This window comes from Berghia stephanieae, chromosome 3 (genome assembly GCF_034508935.2).
Source record: "Berghia stephanieae isolate SIO BIC M18660-M18661 chromosome 3, UCSD_Bste_1.3, whole genome shotgun sequence".
In the NCBI taxonomy this organism is placed as follows: domain Eukaryota; kingdom Metazoa; phylum Mollusca; class Gastropoda; order Nudibranchia; family Aeolidiidae; genus Berghia; species Berghia stephanieae.
In genome coordinates, this window is record NC_088362.1 from 39,187,184 (window position 1) to 39,207,615 (window position 20,432).

Sequence of the window (20,432 nt, forward strand, 5' to 3'; positions counted from 1 at the left end):
ATAATAATAATAGTGCGCCACTTTCCACCAACAGTTCTCGGAAGCGCTTATACATATATGAACATGCGATCATATAATATATCATTCAATAAAATCACTCACAGAAAGCTGAAAGGAAGTACCTACTCTGTCTTCAAAGAGGTTTTAAAGGAGGACAAAGAAATACGGTGTATAGTGTCTGCTGATAGAGGGTCCAAAAAGAGGGAGCAGAATGTGCAAAAGCACATCGTGAAAGATTTTACTTAGAAATCAAACGGTTCAATTACAGGGAAGAAGATGAACGGAGAGAGTGCTTCGGATCGTAGCTAGAAAGAATATATGATAAGTATTGGGAGCAGTGGCATGGATGCACTTAAAATAGTAACAGGCAAGTTTGTAAGCAATTTGCTTCTCCACGGGAAGCCAATGAAACTACCGCAAGACTGGAGTGATGTGTTCTGACTTGTTTGAATTGGTAACAATGCGAGCGACTTTATTTTGGAGTAGGTGCTGTCTTGCTTTATGGCAGCCCTTAGAGGAGGGAGTTGCAATAGATTTTTGCATGCGTCATCGTCGATAAGATTCCGAACGTGTACAATGTTTCTGAGCAAATAGTGGATGTTTTGACATAATTTCGAGATGTGAGTTTGCATGTCCAAAAATTCATCTATATATAAGCCTAAATTTCCGGCACTTTCAGATTTTTGAATTTTGATGTTATTTATCATAATGTCCTCCATCATGACAGTTTTGCCTTTTTCATGAACACAATGAGTTCAGTCTTGTCGTCATTGAACTTGACTTTGTTCGCTGACATCCAAGTCCTGATTTTTTGCAGGTTTTATCGGGGGTAACCCAAGAAACTGTGCTTGGACCGCTCTGTTTTCTAACATTCATTAACGAATTAGGAAAAAGCATATGAACTCTTACCAAGCTCAAACTATCCGCCTCTTATTTCAAGTCATTGAAACCCACTCACTTCTATCATTGGCATAAATCTGGCAGAGGAAAATTCATCCCGAAAAATGCGTGGTAATGTCAATAAGAAACCAAAAAAAAAAAAACACCAACTTATTGATAGTATTGTGGTAAATGCAAATCTCACCCTTTGATTCCCGAGGTGGAACCTATACTAGTGTCCCCCAAAGGTGAAAGAGCCCGCGTACAATGCTTTAGTCAGACCAGTATGGAATATGTTCGCACAATACGGGATCCTTATCATGAAGGCCATATCAAGAAAATCGAACAAGATCAAAGGGCAGCTTCGAGTTTGTCACGAATAATAACTTGCGCACTAATCAGGATGCGAGGGGCCCTGAAATGTTTGCAGTGAAAACACTTGAGAGCAAGCGGAAAGAGAAACGCCTCCTGTTTCTCCACAGAAAAGTGCATCCCAACAAAATGGCAGTAACTCTATCACAATATTTTACAAAACAACACTGTTCATTCGCAAGAAAGTATGATAACAATAAGTTCACAATTAAAACACACAGAACCATAACATATTATCATATAAACAGTTTCTTCTCAAGAACCATCAAGGAATGGAACACTTTCCCACCAGAAATCCTAAATATTACCAACAACAATGCATTTGATCAACTATTATTCACTTCTTTGTTAATGAATGACACAATAATGGAGGAAGTCACCACATATAATCTGCGGTGATGGGTAAGTCACCTTTTGCAGAAATGACCTTGAGCTTGAACTTGATCTCCTACTACTACTACTACTACTACTACTACTACTACTACTACTACTACTACTACTACTGCTACTACTACTACTACTACTACTACTACTACTACTACTACTACCATTACTACTACTACGATAGTCCCGTGTGCACGGAATAATGCAAATTCCTCGAAAGCAAGTTACTAAATGTGGACCCGTGATTTTTTGCATGCGGGCTTGTATTTTAAGTGATATTACGAATTTTGAATACCGATAATGATTGACCAAACGGTTTTCTGACAATGATGAATTCCTTTTATATTTTCATCGTTTGCAATAAGATATAACTCAAACTTTAAAATGTTTATAGTAATGTGTTATGATTTTCATTCCGTGGGGAAATAATCATAACAAAGTTGCATTCAGTGGCGTAGAATAGCAAATGATTTTGGGTAGTTTGAAATAGTTTAATTATAGATATTATTTATCTAGTACTTCACATCGTTGAAAACAGGCGGCGTTTATGCGACATCTCTTCCCTAGTGGGCAATGGCCAAATAATACATTGGACGCCACAAGCAGTCCGTAGGTGCTTATACATTTTCGGACAAAGACATAGATGTTAAAAAATAAGGGGGTCTTCGGATGTCTAGGCCCTGACGAACTGTTGAGCAAGACATCTCATAAAGGTCGGACAAGACATGTCACGATATCTCACTGGTCATCCATCGATTACGCTACGTGTTCGCCACGCCATTCTTGAATTATGTTCGCTGGAAAGGAGGGGGGGGGGCGCTTTGAAAGTATTAATGTGAATATCACTGAATGTAGATTCCATGTACAGTATAACCTTTTAAAGGAACCGCGGTTTTCAAATACAAGAGATGCAAAATTAAGATGTCATGAACAGATGTCATGAACATTTATTAATTTCACCTCTCCCCTCTGAGTTTCTGGTTGTAAGCCATAATACTGCTATTTGCCGTATGCCATAATAAAGACTTCCGCGCTTCACCTCTCTTGTAAATTTTCCTCTGTGACAAATGTGCATGTTAAATCCATATTTTTTTTATCAGTTTTTATGAATGTAGAATTCACAACGGGAAGCTACGCCTCTGGCTTTCAAATATTGTAACAATTGTTCATCCAGCAGTAATTGGGTGTAACTCAAATATTTGCTTCTTATGAGTTTACCAAGAAGCAATATCGCAGACAAAGATCCACAGCCACGTTGGGCTAAAATTTTATCACTTGTGAGTGTCGGACTCAATCGTTTAACCTCAGACGAGATACCTTAGGGTCAAAAAGATATGAGCAAGTGATGTGAGATTGAGAGAGCTTCGATTCGGAAGGAGAATATGTCGGTTATGAATGACAGAGGTAAATGTGTCCTGATATTATTGAGACTTGCTTTAAAGCCCGTTTTAAAAGTACAGATCGTCAAAAGTCCGCATTTTTTGTGAGTAGAAAAGAAAAAAAATTGAATTTGAGCTGGGGAGTTGTGAGTGAAGATTTTGCCTGAGACTCGACTGTTTCGCTTTGAAGCACAAAAATCGAGTAGAAATTATAATGGAAACAAAAGCTATACTGCTGGCATTATTACTGACTGGAATAGTGTGAAGATTGTGTAATTCATCTGAGATACACTTTCTGTTCTGTTTTGCTTGATTTTGATTTTGTTTGTATGTTTTGTTTTATGTTTTGGTTCAATGTTTGCGTGCGTTTCATTGGCTTAATGATAAAATTGACAGTCAATACCAGGTGACTTTATTCATCATGTGGCTATGGAAAATTAAGTAACGTTAAATTTCACATATCAAACGAAAAGAAACAAACTCTATACCGGATTTTGAGCTGTGCACAAGAACTAGCTCACCTTTTAGTAAGATTTTATTGAGTCTTTGTGAATAAGCCAAATCCGAGATATATGAAAAACATAACAAATCATACATATACCGAAGACGATAGCAAAAGAAATGAACGATTTTAGTATCATGATCCTAATCAGAATAGAAATAATAGTTCATGATTCAGGGCATTGTTTTTCTACAGACAAAAACCATTCTTGAACAACAACCAATTTGCTTACAAAGCTGAAAGGGGAGTCGATGATGCTATTCTTTTATTTTTGCTAAATTTGTATAAAGTATCTCGACATTTCAAACGCACATGTAAGAACCTTAATTATTGACTTTTCCAGTGTTTTCAAGATAATTCAACAACACCTGCTTTTACCTAAGCTATTATCAATGAAGGTTGACGTGAAAATTATAATATGGATTCATAACGATTTCATAAACAGACCACAGTTTGATTCTATCAAAAACAAAAAATGAAATATTCGAATCGTATAAAATAATGACTAGCATAGGAGCTCCCCACGGCATCGTATTAGTACCCTTTCTCTTTATATAAACGACCTTGTGAGTGGCTTTCCAAATCTTGAAATAATAAAATACGCTCGATAACACTGGCATTTTGCCCTCCTCAGAAATGAAAGTGATATTGCATATGATTACGAATCTATAAGAGAATTTGTGGATTAGTGGAATAACAACTACTCCTTCTAAATGATAAAAAAACCCCCAAAAGAAATGATTTATGATAATAGATTTATCACAAAATGTCATAAAGAAATAATAATTTAAAAAACGAAAAAGTTGAGCATGTTAAAGCATATAATTACCTTGTTATATTTGATGATAATTTAGAATGGTCGGCGCACAAAAATAAACGTATTACCAAAACGAATTCCAAAATGCATTTCATGAGAAAACTGCAAATTTAGCTTGATCAAGTTCTCCTATCTCTATTTTTAAATACTGTGTAATTTATAATTACAGGTTCTGTCTGACTGCCTGGGTTGGTAATATAAAAAAAATTGTGGGAAAAATGTTAGAATTGACAGGATTTTTAAATATGGAAACAATATCAGCAAAACCACCTTTGATAACTTTGACGAAGGTTATATAAACATGCAACATTAATACCATTTTACGTGACCAATCCCACCTTATGCATGACGAAATTGAATTTAGCAAAAGAAGTAGACGAAATCTTCGAATCGTAATAAAGAGACAGTGACATCTTAATTTTTTCCTTATAATGGTTATGAGAAATTTTATGATGCTATTCTACCTTATCTTGGTCCACACCTTTATCATTTATTTAAGAATGTATTTTACCAAAACCAACATGCATATTATTCTGATAAAAATAAATAAATAATATAAAATACTATCATATGACAATAGAAATATATAGTAAAGCAATGTATCATAATATATCCAAATTTAAGGGAATAAATTAGATAATTAAGTCTGCTTTGTTTTTGAGATTTATTTACCTTCATAATTATAACCTCCAGTTGTAAATAAATAGTTAGATTCACTAATTATTTAATTAACACTATTAGAAATTCATTTCCATACAAATGTCAAATGATTGTTGTTTGGGTCTTCATTTTAAGTCTATTGAACTCATAAATACATGACTGAAATGGGATAATGCATTGTTACATATCGATGTGATGCTAAATCATTCTTTCTTCTTCGTCTTCTTTCAGCTTATCCCGCATTTTGCAGTTGCCATAATGAACGCGTCATCTCCATGCCTCTCGCTTCAGAGCAAAATATTCCTCCAGGCCCAGTTCTTTCATATCGTCCTTTACCGTATCACACCATCTAGTCTTTGGGCGTCTATTTTTACATAGCCAAGCCATTTCAATCTATCTTCTCTCATCTTTATTGATATATTCTTCACCTCAGTCAACCTTCGGATTCGTTCATTTCTCACTTTATCTTTTCTTGCCCATCATTATTTCTGCCACCTCAACTTCTATATCTTGTTTCTTTGTTGTAGCTACTGTCTCTAGTTTATATAATATTGCTGGTCTTACAACTGTTGTATATATTTTCCCCTTCATCTTTGCGGAAATTCGTTTGTCACACATAACTCCAGTTACCTTCCTCCAATTATTCCAGCCTGCCTGTATCCTTTTCTTAACTACCTCCATCTCATTGCCCCCATCTTCTTTTACAGTTGTTGTACAGTATTTGAATTGGTTTGTCTCTGGCACATCCTCTTCTCCTATCTTTATTGGTGGTTCTGCTCTCTGTTGTCCGATGCACAAATACGCTGTCTTCTATCTGCTTACCTTTAATCCCCTCCTTTCCAACACCAGTCTCCAACCCTTCAGTCCTTTGTATCATTCAGAAGTACTACGTCATCCGCATACATCATGTTCCATGGTGCCTCTCGACGAATGGTTTCTATTAGGACTTCCATTACTATTGCAAACAGCAGTGGGCTGAGAGCAGATCTCTGGTGTAATCCAACTCTTACATTAAATAGATCAGTTGAGCTATACCAGTTGTCCTTACCACTGTTTTGTTTTCTTTGTACATATCTTTTTTTTTATTAAAGGAGCTTTATTATAGTGCAATATCCACTAAATGTGCTCAAAGCGCTTTACGAGGGGTCCCTGTTAAACAGCAACATTTAACATTTAGGACAAGACATGACGCCTGTAAGGCGTTATTATATTTTTTTTCGGACATAGACAACGCTGTAAACGGTACTCATTGTACACCTGAGTACCTTGAGAGAATGTGAGTAAAGAGCCTTTTCCAAGGAATAAACTATGCGCCGAGCGAGGCTCGAACCCAGGACCTTCCGATCCGAAAAGCGAGTGTCATACCACTATACCACATAGCCGCACATATCTTGGATAACTTTGATATGTTTTTCGGATACCTTTCCTCTTAGACAGTACCACATTTCTTCTCTTGGTACTCTACCATATGCTTTCTCAAGGTCAATGAACACACAATGTAATTCTCTTTGCTTTTCTCCATACTTCTCTGCAATCACTTTTAGAGCAAATATAGCATCCGTTGTACTTTTAACAGCAGCACATCCAAACTGTTCTTCACTTACGTCTACATCTTTTCTAATCCTCTTATCGATCACATAAAATATCTTGCACATAGCACACTGATTTTGGGGAGGGACTGGATTTATTTTTCTCAGCACAAACAAGACACCTTCCACGGTCCTCAATATATGCAACATGATAGCAACAACATTTGAAGAGGGGAGGGGCAAGGAGATGAAATGGGGCGACGAATGCTGGGGAATAAACCCAAAGCTCCGGTATTTGTATGTCTGTCTTTTCACAACGTCTCTCTTGAGAATGACTATCGGTGCCATAATTTGAAACTTTATTGTCTGAAACCACATTCAGGAGGATTGTCAGGCATATTTTCGCTGTAGAAAAAGAATGTTAGCGTCATGTAAATAAAGTATTATGACCTGAGGTGAAAAAAATAATTAGGGAAATATAGTGGCGCTTGTAGTGATGATGATGATGATGATGATGATGATGATGATGATGATGATGATGATGATGATGATGATGATGATGCCTGGGAGAGATCTTTTGACCTCCCGTGCTGGGAAGGAGTTCATTTGATGTGTTATCTAACTCTGAGTTGCTTTCTGTCTTTGTCTTGGAATGGGATTAGGGATTACTTGTTGTCCTGGTCCTTCCAGGAGCCCTTGGCTAAGAGGGGAAATAGTCAAATGTATGGTGTTTGTTCTGGAAGATTATATTTTTTTCCCTTTTTAACCATCTCTCTGTTATGTAACTGATAGTTACATTTTATGTTTCGAAGTTAATTCTGTAAACATTTAAGTGTATTCCTTTTAGTGGGATATTGTACTGGTGTCTGAATGATCAAACTAATTACACTGATTGTGTGCTCTTGAAATATACTTACGTTCATCTTCGTCTTACTCTTACATGAGCGCTTTTACTTGTAATTCTAGCATCTTCATATTTGCTGGTGCTGATATGTCATAAATGGGTCGCAAACACCGTAAAACTTTAAAAAAAAACAAAAACAATGACAATGAGGAGGAGCAGGACGGAGGGAAATGAAGTTGTGGAAAATATGCAACAAATTGCCTTCTGGCAGTCAATTCAGGCTAATCCTCAGTCTTTATCTCGGTCAAATCAGAGGGCAAAACAGACATCAATATATTATGTGCCTGATCATCAATAAAAAGTCTGGCAAGCGTGTATTAGTCTCTGCTGTAGTCTCCAGCAGATTCCATTTTAAGTGTATTCTGTAATAAACATTCAAAATAGCCTTTATAGATAACCAAAACCAACTTCTATAAAACACCATACCCTTATAAGGTACTCGGAAGTACTAAAAGCTACTAAAAAGTACCAGCTCAATAACTGGTTCTACTCGTAATTATAACATTTTGCTATCAAATTGAAATTTCAGAACTTTGATGTATTCCTTTCAATATACATAATATATCATAAAAACTACCATGCTATTATATTTAAATAGTGAGTAACAATAAATATTTACTTTCTTACCTTGGGTGTGGAGGAAAATCTTGAAAAAAAAACATCGGGATGTAGATAAACAAAACACTAGAGCCAAAACATAGCACGTGATTCGCAAACAAATAATATTACAACAGAATTGAAACTAATTTTCTAACACAAATTAGTTCCCATTCATACCTTTGTTGTGCTTTAAAGTAACTGGTATTTCTGAGTACCGCAGGGGTACAAAGGGTTAAATAATTGTTTGATTTTATATTTTTAGAGTGTCAATTCATACCATAGAATTAAACGAATGAGAATACGTACGAAGCCTAAAAAGTGTCCACCAATGAAAGCATTCAGCGCCATTTTGTTGTTGGCTGAGAATGTAGTAATTACCATTCATTCGGTATCTATGTCAACATAACGACACAAGAAAAACAACAAACAATATCAAAATCCACAATAAAATGTTTCAGAACTGTTGCGTATATTTATGGCACAACGAAGCTGTCAAAAAATGAAGTTAGAGAATGTGTGTAATCATGTATTATAATAACCTGTAATGTGTTTTCCAACCACCACATCATCTACTACTACAACCACCACCACAATATCATCACTAACACTACTACTACAACCACCAGCCCCACATAATTTTCACTACCACTACTACTACACCACCACCAGCACATCATCATCACTACCACTACTACAATCACCACAACCACATCGTCATCACTACCACTACTACTGCAACCACCACGACCATATCATCATCATTACCACTACTACCACAACCACCACCACCACTACTACTACAACCACCACCACATCACTACCTCAACTACTACAACCACCACCACAATAGCATCACTACCACTACTACTACAACCACCACAACCACATCGTCATCACGACCACTACTACTACAACCACCACCATATCATTACCATTACCACTACTACTACTACAACCACCACTACCACCATATCATTACCATTACCACTACTACTACAACCACCACAACCACATCGTCATCACTACCACTACTACTGCAACCACCACTACCACCATATCATCACCATTACAACTACTACTACAACCACCACAACCACATCATCATCACTATCACTACTACTACAACTACAACCACCACCACATTATCATCACTACCACTACTACTACTGCAACCACCACCACCATATCATCATCATTGAATTTTTTTTATTTTTAAATTGAGCTTTATATAGTGCAATATCTACTAAATGTGCTCAAAGAGCTTTACAAGGGGTCCCTGGTCAACATTTAACATGTAGGACGGGACATGACGCCTGTTAGGCGATATTACAATTTTTCGGACAAAGACAACTCTGTTAACGGCCAGGTACTCATTTTACACCTGTGTACGGTGAGAGAATGTGAGTAAAGGACTCAACTATGCGCCGAGCGCGAGGCTCGAACCCAGGACCTTCCGATCCGGAAGCGAGTGTCATACTACTAGACCACATAGCCGCATCATTACCACTACTACTACAAACACCACCACCACATCATCATCACGACCACTACTACTACAACCACCACCACCACCATATCATTGCCATTACCACTACTACTACAACCACCACCACATCATCATCACTACCACTACTACTACAACTACAATCATCACCACCACCACATCATCATCACTATTACTACTACAACTACAACCACCACCAACACCACATCACCTCACTAACACTCAGTACTACAATCACTACCATTAGGTTTTGGAGCTTTACTTCATTTGAAATAAGGAAACTTCGGAATTGTATTTGGCATTGCGTTTATATATCATAATATAATTCTAATCAGTTATCTATTTAGAACTAGATACTATACAATATGTATGCCAAATACCACCCCAATTCCCCTTTCTTGTGTGCGGGAATTCCTCTTTCGGCATTGAAATTGAGTGTGAGAGAGTCATCACTACACACATAAACAACAGAAACAATTTAAAAACAAGACTATGACACGCAACCACTCACACACGAGGCTATACTATTTATCTTTTCTCTATATAGAATAGGACAAGACGAACAATAGCTTGACTCTCGCTACACTTCGCATTGATGTTTGTCGTCTCACGAGTTCAACTCTCGGTCGACCTGCCAATATTCCTTTTTGCCTCGGACGTAATCATTAATAGAATGTTGTGTGGTTTTGACCGTGAAGAAAACCTTAAGAAGTCACATTTATATCATTTTAGAGAGATCGTTTTGAATAATTTTGAGTTAAACGAGCGAGCAGCAACTTGTTTTCATGAACGGCCGATCAGGGCTTGTTTACTATAGTAACGCGATTCCCAGCCAACATCAAAATGGCGGATATTTTTCTCATCGAGGCCGCTGGTTGGTTAGCCAATAAGAGCACCGTACGGTTTCCATTGGGTAAATTCCTTGATTCATACTTACATTACAGGTTTAAAAAGCCGAACCCATCAATGCCTCCAATCTCACCTGCTAAGGTCAATTAACTAACGGATGAATTGCTATATCGCCAACTTTTCCAGCTCCCCAACAGAGTGAAAGTATAGCAAAATTTGCCGTGTTGGCCTATGATAATGAAGTAGGCTCGAGACATATGGAAGAAAAAGAAAAAAAAAGAAAAGAAAAAGAAAGAAAAAACAAGTAAGAACATCCGTTTATGCAAGCTACATTTTCTTTGACCGCATAACCTACAAGCCTGATTAGTTAAAGTGTGTATATTCCTACCTTTTTTCTTTCATTCATTCATCACTATGCTAGGGACTGTTGAATCGTTAGCATCGTGGGAGGAGAATTCTCTCTCTCTCTCTCTCTCTCTCTCTCTCTCTCTCTCTCTCTCTCTCTCTCTCTCTCTCTCTCTTTTTCTCTCTCTCTCTGTCAATCTATCTCTCTTTCTCTCTCTTTTACACCCACACAAACACACACACACACATACACACACTCTCATTATATTTTTATATCTTTCTACTCATTACCCTTTCTCTCTCTCTCTCTCTCTCTCTCTCTCTCTCTCTATCTTTCTCTCTCTCTGTCAATCTATCTCTCTGTCTCTCTTTTACACCCACACAAACACACACACACACACATACGCACACACACACACACACTCTCTCTCTCTCTCTCTCTCTCTCTCTCTCTCTCTCTCTCTCTCTCTCTGTGTGTGTGTTTATCTCTCTCATTTTCCTTCTTTTCCACCTTCCTCAGATACTCTTTTCCCTTCTTATCCACCTGCTACTGCTGTTGGTGTTGCTTCTCCTTACATCTGTATCCTCCTTCTTATTGTTCTCTACTTGTTCCCCCTTTTCTCATCTACCTCTTCCTCCTCCTCCTCCTCCGCTTTCTTTTGTTTATCAGGTTAATATAGAAATAAGATAAAGACCAACATGCATACACACATACATACAATTTAATTTCTTAGTAATTCAGCTCATCCTCCCCATCCAACTTCTTCTTCTTCTTCTTCTTCTTCTTCTTCTTCTTCTTCTTCTTCTTCTTCTTCTTCTTCTTCTTCTTCTTCTTTCTTCTTCTCTTCTTCTTCTTCTTCTTCTTCTTCTTCTTCTTCTTCTTCTCTTCTTCTTCTTCTTCTTCTTTTCTTCTTCTTCTTCTTCTTCTTCTTCTTCTTCTTCTTCTTCTTCTTCTTCTTCTTCTTCTTCTTCTTCTTCTTCTTTCTCCTTCTTCTTCCTTCTTCTTCTTCTTCTTCTTCTTCTTCTTCTTCTTCTTCTTCTTCTTCTTCTTCCTTCTTCTTCTTCTTCTTCTTCTTCTTCTTCTTCTTCTCTTCTTCTTCTTCTTCTTCTTCTTCTCTTCTTCTTCTCTTCTTCTTTCTTCTTCTTCTTCTTCTTCTTCTTCTTCTTCTTCTTCTTCTTCTTCTTCTTCTTCTTCTTCTTTCTTCTTCTTCTTCTTCTCTTCTTCTTTCTTCTTCTTCTCTCTTCTTCTTCTTCTCTTCTTCTTCTTTCTTCTTCTTCCTTCTTCTTCTTCTTCTTCTTCTTCTTCTTCTTCTTCTTCTTCTTCTTCTCTTCTTCTTCTTCTTCTTTCTTCTTCTTCTTCTTCTTCTTTCTTCTTCTTCTTCTTCTTCTTCTTCTTCTTCTTCTTTCTTCTTTCTTCTTCTTCTTCTTCTTCTTCTTCCTTCTTCTTCTTCTTCTTCTCTTCTTCTTCTTCTTCTTCTCTTCTTCTTCTTCTTCTTCTTCTTCTTCTTCTTCTTCTTCTTCTTCTTCTTCTTCTTCTTCTTCTTCTTCTTCTTCTTCTTCTTCTTCTTCTTCTTCTTCCCTTCTTTCTTCTTCTTCTTCTTCTTCTTCTTCTTCTTCTTCTTCTTCTTCTTCTTCTTCTTCTTCTTCTTCTTCTTCTTCTTCTTCTTCTTCTTCTTCTTCTTCTTCTTCTTTATTTTCCTCCTTCTCATCTTCATCATTCTCCTCCTTGTTCTGCTCCTCATAGTCTGCCACTTCTCCTTCTACCCCACTTCTTTATCCTCCTTGTCCTATTCTTCTTTTCTTTGGTATAATTTATCTTATTTCTTTAGCCCTATCAAAGTACTATAAAATTCCTGATATAAGAATATTCAACATTTATTTCAAGATCAATAGGACTCAAATGAATATATTTATAATCGCTGTGATCGGAACATTAGAATTATGTCATATAAATGAGAATTTGAACTTAATAAAATTCATCAATCGGGTGACTTTCATCAGTAACCTATCCTTTCTACCATTTTTTCCATTAATCTAATCAATTCTCCTAGAGTAAAATGGAGTCTTATATTAATAAATGAATTTAGAAAAGTGTCCACTACACTTCTAGTAACAGGCTTCTATCACAGGCGAAAACCAAGGGAAATCACTCTTCGGGAAATCTCAGGATAAATCTTGAGTAGATATTATCATTATTGGTTCCTTGGATAAAAGACGAACTTGTCAGGGAATAGAGACGTTTATAGGAACCGATCTTTAAAGTAAAATTTTTCGCTCAGGTCTAAAACCAGTAAGACATTTTTTTTTACTGGTAAAGGACGAAATCTAGTCACCCTACATAAGAATGGGCCCTTAAGAGTGAGTGTAGGAGAAAGGGGAGGGGAAAGTGCCGGATTTACATACATAATACACTAAGTATAGCTAACAACCGCACTCCCCCAATCCCCAGCTACCACCATCAAAAATAGTTGTCTATATGGCATAAATACGCTCGTTCTGTGAATACGTTTCTAAGTGTTTCCACAAGCATAGGTCATGGTATCCGAGGCTTTAAATAATTGCTAGGAAGAATCTTCAAATTAACCGTACATTCATGAATAGTATTTCCTGTTTTTATTTGCAAGATGTCTTCCAGGGTCGTTTTTATAACTTCAGGCTTAGTCTGAGACTAGTTACGAGGATACAACATAGCGTCGACAAGATAGCAGTTATTTTTAGATTGAGAGAGCTTCGAATCGAAAGAATGTAATATGTCAGTTACGAATGGTAGGGGCAAAAGGGTCCTGTTGCTATTGACACTGGTTTAATAAACTGATAAGTGAAGATCGACCAAAGATCCCATTTTTGTGAATAAAAACTAATCGGGCTCGTTAGTTGCAAATAACGATTAGAAAGTATAGTGGAGACAAAAGTTATTCTGCTGACAGTGTAACTGACTGAAATAATGTGATTCATTAGAACACAATTTCTGTTTTGTTTGTTTGTATTTGTTTGTTGGGCTTTTTTTTTTGTGGGGGGGGGGGGTTGTTTGTTTTCTTTTTTTTTTGTTTTGGTTTGTTTGGTTTGTTTTTTTTTCCTGTTTTTTTCTTCTTATTTTTTTCTATTTTGTTGTTGTTTGGTTCACTGATTCGAGTTTCAATGAAACGTTCATTGGTCTAAATATAGAAATGACAGTTGACCATGGACGTCGTTGTAGTCTGATCAATCGATTGTCAATATCACGTGATGATTCATCATGGTAAGTTCCAATATGGAACGGAACGAAAGATATATATACCGGGTGTGTTGCTAATTTTCTCTTTGGAAATCTTTTGCGTTGGAAGTATGAAGGCTGGTATCTTATCTGCCATCGTGTACTTCAGAGCTTGATGTTACCAGAGCAAAATGGCCGAATTGTCACCGCCCTTACAACGTCCACTTCCAGACAATAACCTAGCTAGTCAGAGACTAGGAAACGTTCATAAAATCCGATTGTTTAGTCACTTGCTCTGATAGTAAGGCATTTACTAGATTAGTAAATAACTAAATCTAGTCCGCTTACATAAAAGTGGGCCCATATTTTAAAACCGTGAAGTTCAACAGAGGCGAAAGAGGCAGAGAGCCTAAAAAAGACATTAGCAAATCAACATAATTAAAACATGTTTTTGAAAAGATAGATGAGGGTTTGAGAGTGTAGAAGAAAAAAAAAACAACGAGTCAGTAACAGGACATTTAATTTCTTCAATTTCTGATACAGAGCCTAAAAGTCTAGTTGTAGAATATTCAAGGCAACAAATATTAAGATTTATAAACCAGAGAGTAGCACAAGCACAGAAGATTTAGCATTAAAACCTCCAGGCAGAACTGTTGTCATCTACAAAATAAATGGGAGGGCCATTCAACGGCCACTAGTGCAATACTTGATAAATACGATGAAATAATTACTGCATATCAGTTAGTGCTTTATCATAATATTCCAAAGATGTGATGTAAGATAAGTCAAGACATTTAATCAGTATGTTAGACAAAGTCAAGCTTCAGATTCAGCTAAGCATGATAGTCTGTGTGACACATCAGGTTTAGTATTGGATAATATCCAGTAAGCATTCCATACTGCCGAAACAATTCTGAGTTTGTTTCTTAGTATAATGGTTGTAAGTTGCTCTAGAGAAAGATCTTTTTGTCAGCTGGAGATGATAAAAATGAATTTAAAACAACAAGTCAACATAAATGCTATTATGATCCCGCGAGCCTCGTATCCATAGAAAATGACAAACTACCCCGTCTATCATTTGACGAAATCATCAGTGACATTGCTCTGACGAAAGCAAGGGGAAAAACGTTTTAGCCAAGGCATAACGTTTAATAATTAAAAATATTATTTAATTTAACAAATCAATATTAACTGATTGTATTTCAGTTGGCCACTTTGCATAGGGAACAATAAATGATAGAGGACAAAGACTCTTAGAGTTTGCTAAAACATACAAAATAATGCTTTCAAATAGTCTACATCCTCACCAACAACTTGGCACTCTTCCGGTTGAATACACCACAATCAAATTGACTATATTTTGACCCCTCAAGGGTTTAAGTCTAGAATAAACAAAGCAAAAACAAGAACCTATCCTCGCGTTGATATAGGCAGTGATCACGATATGGTGCTCTGTCCCCTAAGACTGAAACTACGAAAAAAACGCCCTGTCATGGTGGCAGGCCTAAGATTTGATGTTGAGAATCTCAAGGACTCTATGATAGCAGAAGATTTTCAAGCCCAGATTGGAGGAAAGTTTGTGGCCCTGAACCTCATTGACAACGACATAGACACTAATACTAATCGCATCGGTGATGTTCTGCGAACGACTGCAGAAGAGGTTTTGGGACAGAGAACAAGAAAAATCAGACCACGGGAGACAGATGATATTTTGGATTTATGTGACAAAAGGAGAGAACTGTAGAGAAACAAAACCCATGATGAAGAATCCAGAATGAAGTATCAACAGGCAAATGCAGAAGTCGGGAGAAATATTATGTGCAAAGCAACGGAGAACTGGGTAATGGGACAGTGAAGAGACATTGATCATGGGATGCAGCACAGGAATGTAAAGAAAGCCCATGATATCTTGAAAATGATTATAAAGACAAGTAAACCAAAAACTAATGTTATTGAAGACAGCAGGGGTACTTTACTTACCCAGAAAGAGGATGTCACGAACAGATGGATCGACTACTGCATCGATTTGAGGCCAGACCCATCAGTCTTGACAGAGACCAGAAACACACAAAACCCAGACACATGAAGAATAATGAAACACGAGGTTGAGGTAGCAATCCAGTGTTTAAGCTCCAACAAAACCCCTAGATTAGATAACATGCCAGTAGAACTTTTTTTAAATGGTGGAGAAGAGTCAGTGGCGGCAATGACAATTATATGCCAAAAGACAAGGTAGCAAAAAGACTGGACACACTCCTTGATAATCCCTCTTTAAAAAAATGAGATTTGAAAAAATGCAATAACTACAGGACCATTATAAGTCTCATTAGCCACCCAAGTAAAATACTTCTGTGGATAATACTAAACAGCATGAAACAAAAAACCGAAGATTTCCTGGCAGATGAGCAAGCTGGTTTTTGAGCTTGAAAGAGCACAGTACAACAAGTCATCAATAACAGAATTCTTACAGAGAAATTCCAGCAACACCAAAAAGAACTATTTCACAATTTCATAGACTTCCGGAAAACATTTGACAGGATATGGCATGACGGTCAGAGGGATACACCACGCTTTTGTCGTTTCGAAGAGGGTCTACTCCAAACAATCGAAGCACTCTAAAGTACTGCGACAAGTGCAGTTCTCAACAACAACGAGCTTGGTGAGTTCTTCCGGACCAATGTGGGCGTCAGACAAGGCTGCATACTCTCCCCAATGCTCTTCAACGTCTTCCTAGAGAAAATTATGCGCGAAGCTCTTGAAAACCATCAAACCTCTGTATCAATTGGCGGACGAAAATTGTGTAATTTGAATTTTGCTGACGACATTAGACGTCATGGCTGAGAGCGAACAAGAACGACAATATATAACTAACAAACTGAAATACAATATATAACTAACTCATTTGCACATAAAGCAATGCAGTAATGCATGGAGATAAGTACAGAAACGTCTCAGATACTAGTAAACATAGCAATGACTATGAAAAATGTTTTTTTCTCTTTTTGAGGAAAATTTTTGTCTAAAATCAAAGCCCTATCTCCACTGAGTAAAAATGTTTTTGAATTTTGAAAATCCATTCATAAATAAACAAGTTATGCAGTTTCAAAGGTGTAATTTATTTGGCCTGCAAAGAGGAAAAAAACGCGAAAATATGGGACGCTTTTTCGGCATTTTTTTTTCGACCTTTGGTTGTATCTTGCGTAATAAGTGAATTAAAAGATTGAAACTTGAAGAGCAAATTAGGATGGTGTTTTGTAAAATACGGGAAAAGTACTCGTCATATTCATATGAAATGTTACAACCAAAAAGAAGAAATGTTCATGTATTACCGTGTCAGCGACAAAACCTCCACGCCCGGTAGTTTTAGAAATATTTTACTCCAAAGAGTAAAAATCTATTTTTAACGGTCTTCTGGTAATCGTACGAGTTTTGTCGCTTGACATAATCTAAATGACCTTTTTTCTAACTGTGTGCCAACTTTCAGTCATATTCATAGATAAACAGCGCCGTAATTAATTTTTTTAAATAGCATATACGAAACGGCTTCGTCCCATATTTTGACGCGAATTCGGGCACTTCGTAAGCTAAAAAGAGGCCCAAAGATTTGTGCGGGATAGTCATTGCTAGTAAACAGCAGAAGTGATGGACATGCAGAAATTTCAATCGATAATGAAAAACTCGAGGTAGTGTCAACATTTAAATACTTGGGTGTTATTCTGCTAACCAAGTGTAAATGTTGCTGCTCGAAGCTCGAAGAAATAAAAAATAACGTGAAGTTGAATGTAAGCTTCAATCTAATTACAAAAACAGATCAAATGAACGTTTCGGGTTCCCCCTTTATCAACAAAACAGGATGATTGAAACACCACAGATGAATGAGAGATTAAGGCAAGAATAGGAATGTCAACAGCAACACTAACGAGACAAAAATATGGAAAAGTCCAATCAATTTCGAAATAAAAATTAAACTGTACAAATCACTGGTACATTCTATCTTACTATACGGCTGCTAGTCATGGATATTAACTGCGGTAGTAGAACGCAGAATCTCTGCTTTTGATACGAAAGGTAATCGAAAACTCATGCGGGTGCCGTATACATAATACGTATACCAATAAAGACGTGTTGGAAGAGGTGCAAGATCGTGCACCCCGTCATCATCACAGTTAGAAGGAGGAAACTGTCATGGGTTGGCCACAATGTGAGGCATGAAGGTTTGTGCAGAACGGTGATCGAGGGCACCCTTGAAGGAAGAAGAAGAATAGGAATCCAAAGGATCGTATGGATGGACAATATCAAGGGATGGACAGGAATGAAGATGGAAGAACTCTTAGAGAAGGCCAACAATAGAGAAGAATGACGGAAAGTGGTGAGAGCTGCATATCATGTATCCCCCCGACGAGAATCAGATCATGGGATGAATGAATGAATTTCAGTCTAGGTACCGGTATATTTGGCATTGGCATCTGGGCTCATAAAGGACCCCGTCTTTTATTAGCGTAGTCTAATCAAGTCTAAATCGGGCACTGGGAAGGCTGGGAAGAATAAATGAGGAGGAGAGGATAAAAGTTGAGAATCGTGAGACGCAGATTTGATTGTTGCCATCCTATTTTCATTCTCTGCTGCTTTAATGGCACTGTCGAACAAAGCTTAATGGTCATCGAAAGTTGTAAAGTTGTATAATAATATCCGTCTTTTAAAAAGTTTAGTCTAATTGTTTGAATGATATAACATAGTTTGAGACCATATTGAAAGAATTAAGAGAAAGTCAACCAGGTTTTACACGCCCTTTTAACGAGTAACTGACTATGAGAACTCAGTTTTTAATCATTGGCACTACCCTGTCTTTATGTGTCTAAAATATCTATTATTATTGTTTCCCACCGTCTCAAAGCGGTACATTGTCGGGAAGGACTCCGTTGATTGTATTTAGTTTTAAAATTATAAGAAATTCGAAGTTTGAGCTTTTTGCAATGAAAGGGAATCTGTATCAAGCAACCCAAAGCTTCATAATTTTAAGAAAAAAAAATAATTTCCCCGCACCTACTTCATCCCGACATAATGCCGCATTTAGACGATGAGCCGATGTGCTTTTATTCTCCTTACCTTCAGTAGTGTTAGATTTCAGAATTGCTCATATAATGTTATATCTCGTTATCCAATTAGTATTGAATGTCATAATCCATTAATGAGAATGATTACAAAATTGATCGTACCTAGTATGCTATGGCTTCCAAGGGTCACAAAAATCAAAGAATCTTTGAAAAACTTCATACAATTTCCAACATTTACATCTCGGAAAGGTAAACTAAAATGCATTACTTCTGGAAGAAAGGAAACTATATGTCAATGTTGGGGGTCATTGAACTAAAAGTACCTCTATACTTTAAAGCATTTGTTAATGTTGTTTGTATTTGACTTAGGAATTTAAAAATTAAAAAAAACAAACTTACACAATTGTAATGAATCACACATCACTCCAGTTGAAAATAAATAAAGACTGCACAGTTCATAACGCATTCACCGAATCAACACAATAATTTCACGCAAGAATAACATGATACTATGGAATACAATTCTATAATCGTATGATCATCGCCATTGATTTAATTTCTTACACTTGGGAAACTCAAATTTGCACGCCTTCAACCTTATTGTAAAAGACAATGGTTATTATGATACGTTCATTCGACTATATAAGATAAGTCGAATATAAATCTTTCCGACACTGCAAACGACCTTATTGACGTAGTATTACCAAAAGGCTCAACTTATTACTTCTTAACCTGACAGCTCTCCCAGAAGGCAATACACTATCATGTTCTACTATTACCTGTTAATTTGTACATGACTACGGCGTCACAATGCGACTTGCCGGAATGGCACCAATCTATACATCACTTTTTATCATATATGCGCACCCTCACTGACAAACACAAACACACACACACACACACACACACACACACACAAAATTCCTAACTCCCCCACACAGACAGTTACCAGTAAAACACCCATCTCAATCATACCGAATCCATAAACGTGGGCCGCAAGCCAAACAGGGCAGGGCTTATTATAACCGTGTTTAAACTGGCAAGGACATTAAATATTCCAAAATTATAAAGAGCAGTTATGATTCAATATATTTATATATATAATATTATATCTATACACACACATGCACACTCAAACAGACACTCACAGAAACACACACACACACACGCACACACACACACACACACACACATGCCTCATAATACGTGCAATGACATAAACAGACATAGTTTGCGATTGGATAAAAAGGATAAATACCAGGTTGCCAAAATTCTATTTTCAGAAAATCCAATGTTTAATTTTGATTTTAACAGTTTTTAAATATTTCATTTACCATATCAAAACCTTGTATTCATGCTTGTTAAAACGTTCACCACTAAAGGTTTTGATAAAACTCATGATATAAAAACCGTAATAAAAGACACTCATTGATTAATTATAATATTGGGTACAAATCAATT

The 20,432-nt window shown here is 36.8% G+C and overlaps 1 protein-coding gene across 1 annotated transcript in view; it reads right to left on the minus strand.

Moving 5' to 3' along the window:
- The window catches only part of LOC144967697 (sulfotransferase 1A1-like), a 100,945-nt gene extending 81,213 nt beyond the window's left edge, over positions 1-19,732 (minus strand). The window contains exon 1 of the mRNA XM_078905238.1: positions 19,371-19,732. Within this exon, the coding sequence (XP_078761364.1) occupies positions 19,371-19,437 (67 nt within the window). The 5' untranslated portion in view covers positions 19,438-19,732. The remainder of the gene's footprint in view (positions 1-19,370) is intronic.
- Positions 19,733-20,432: the final 700 nt, after the last annotated feature.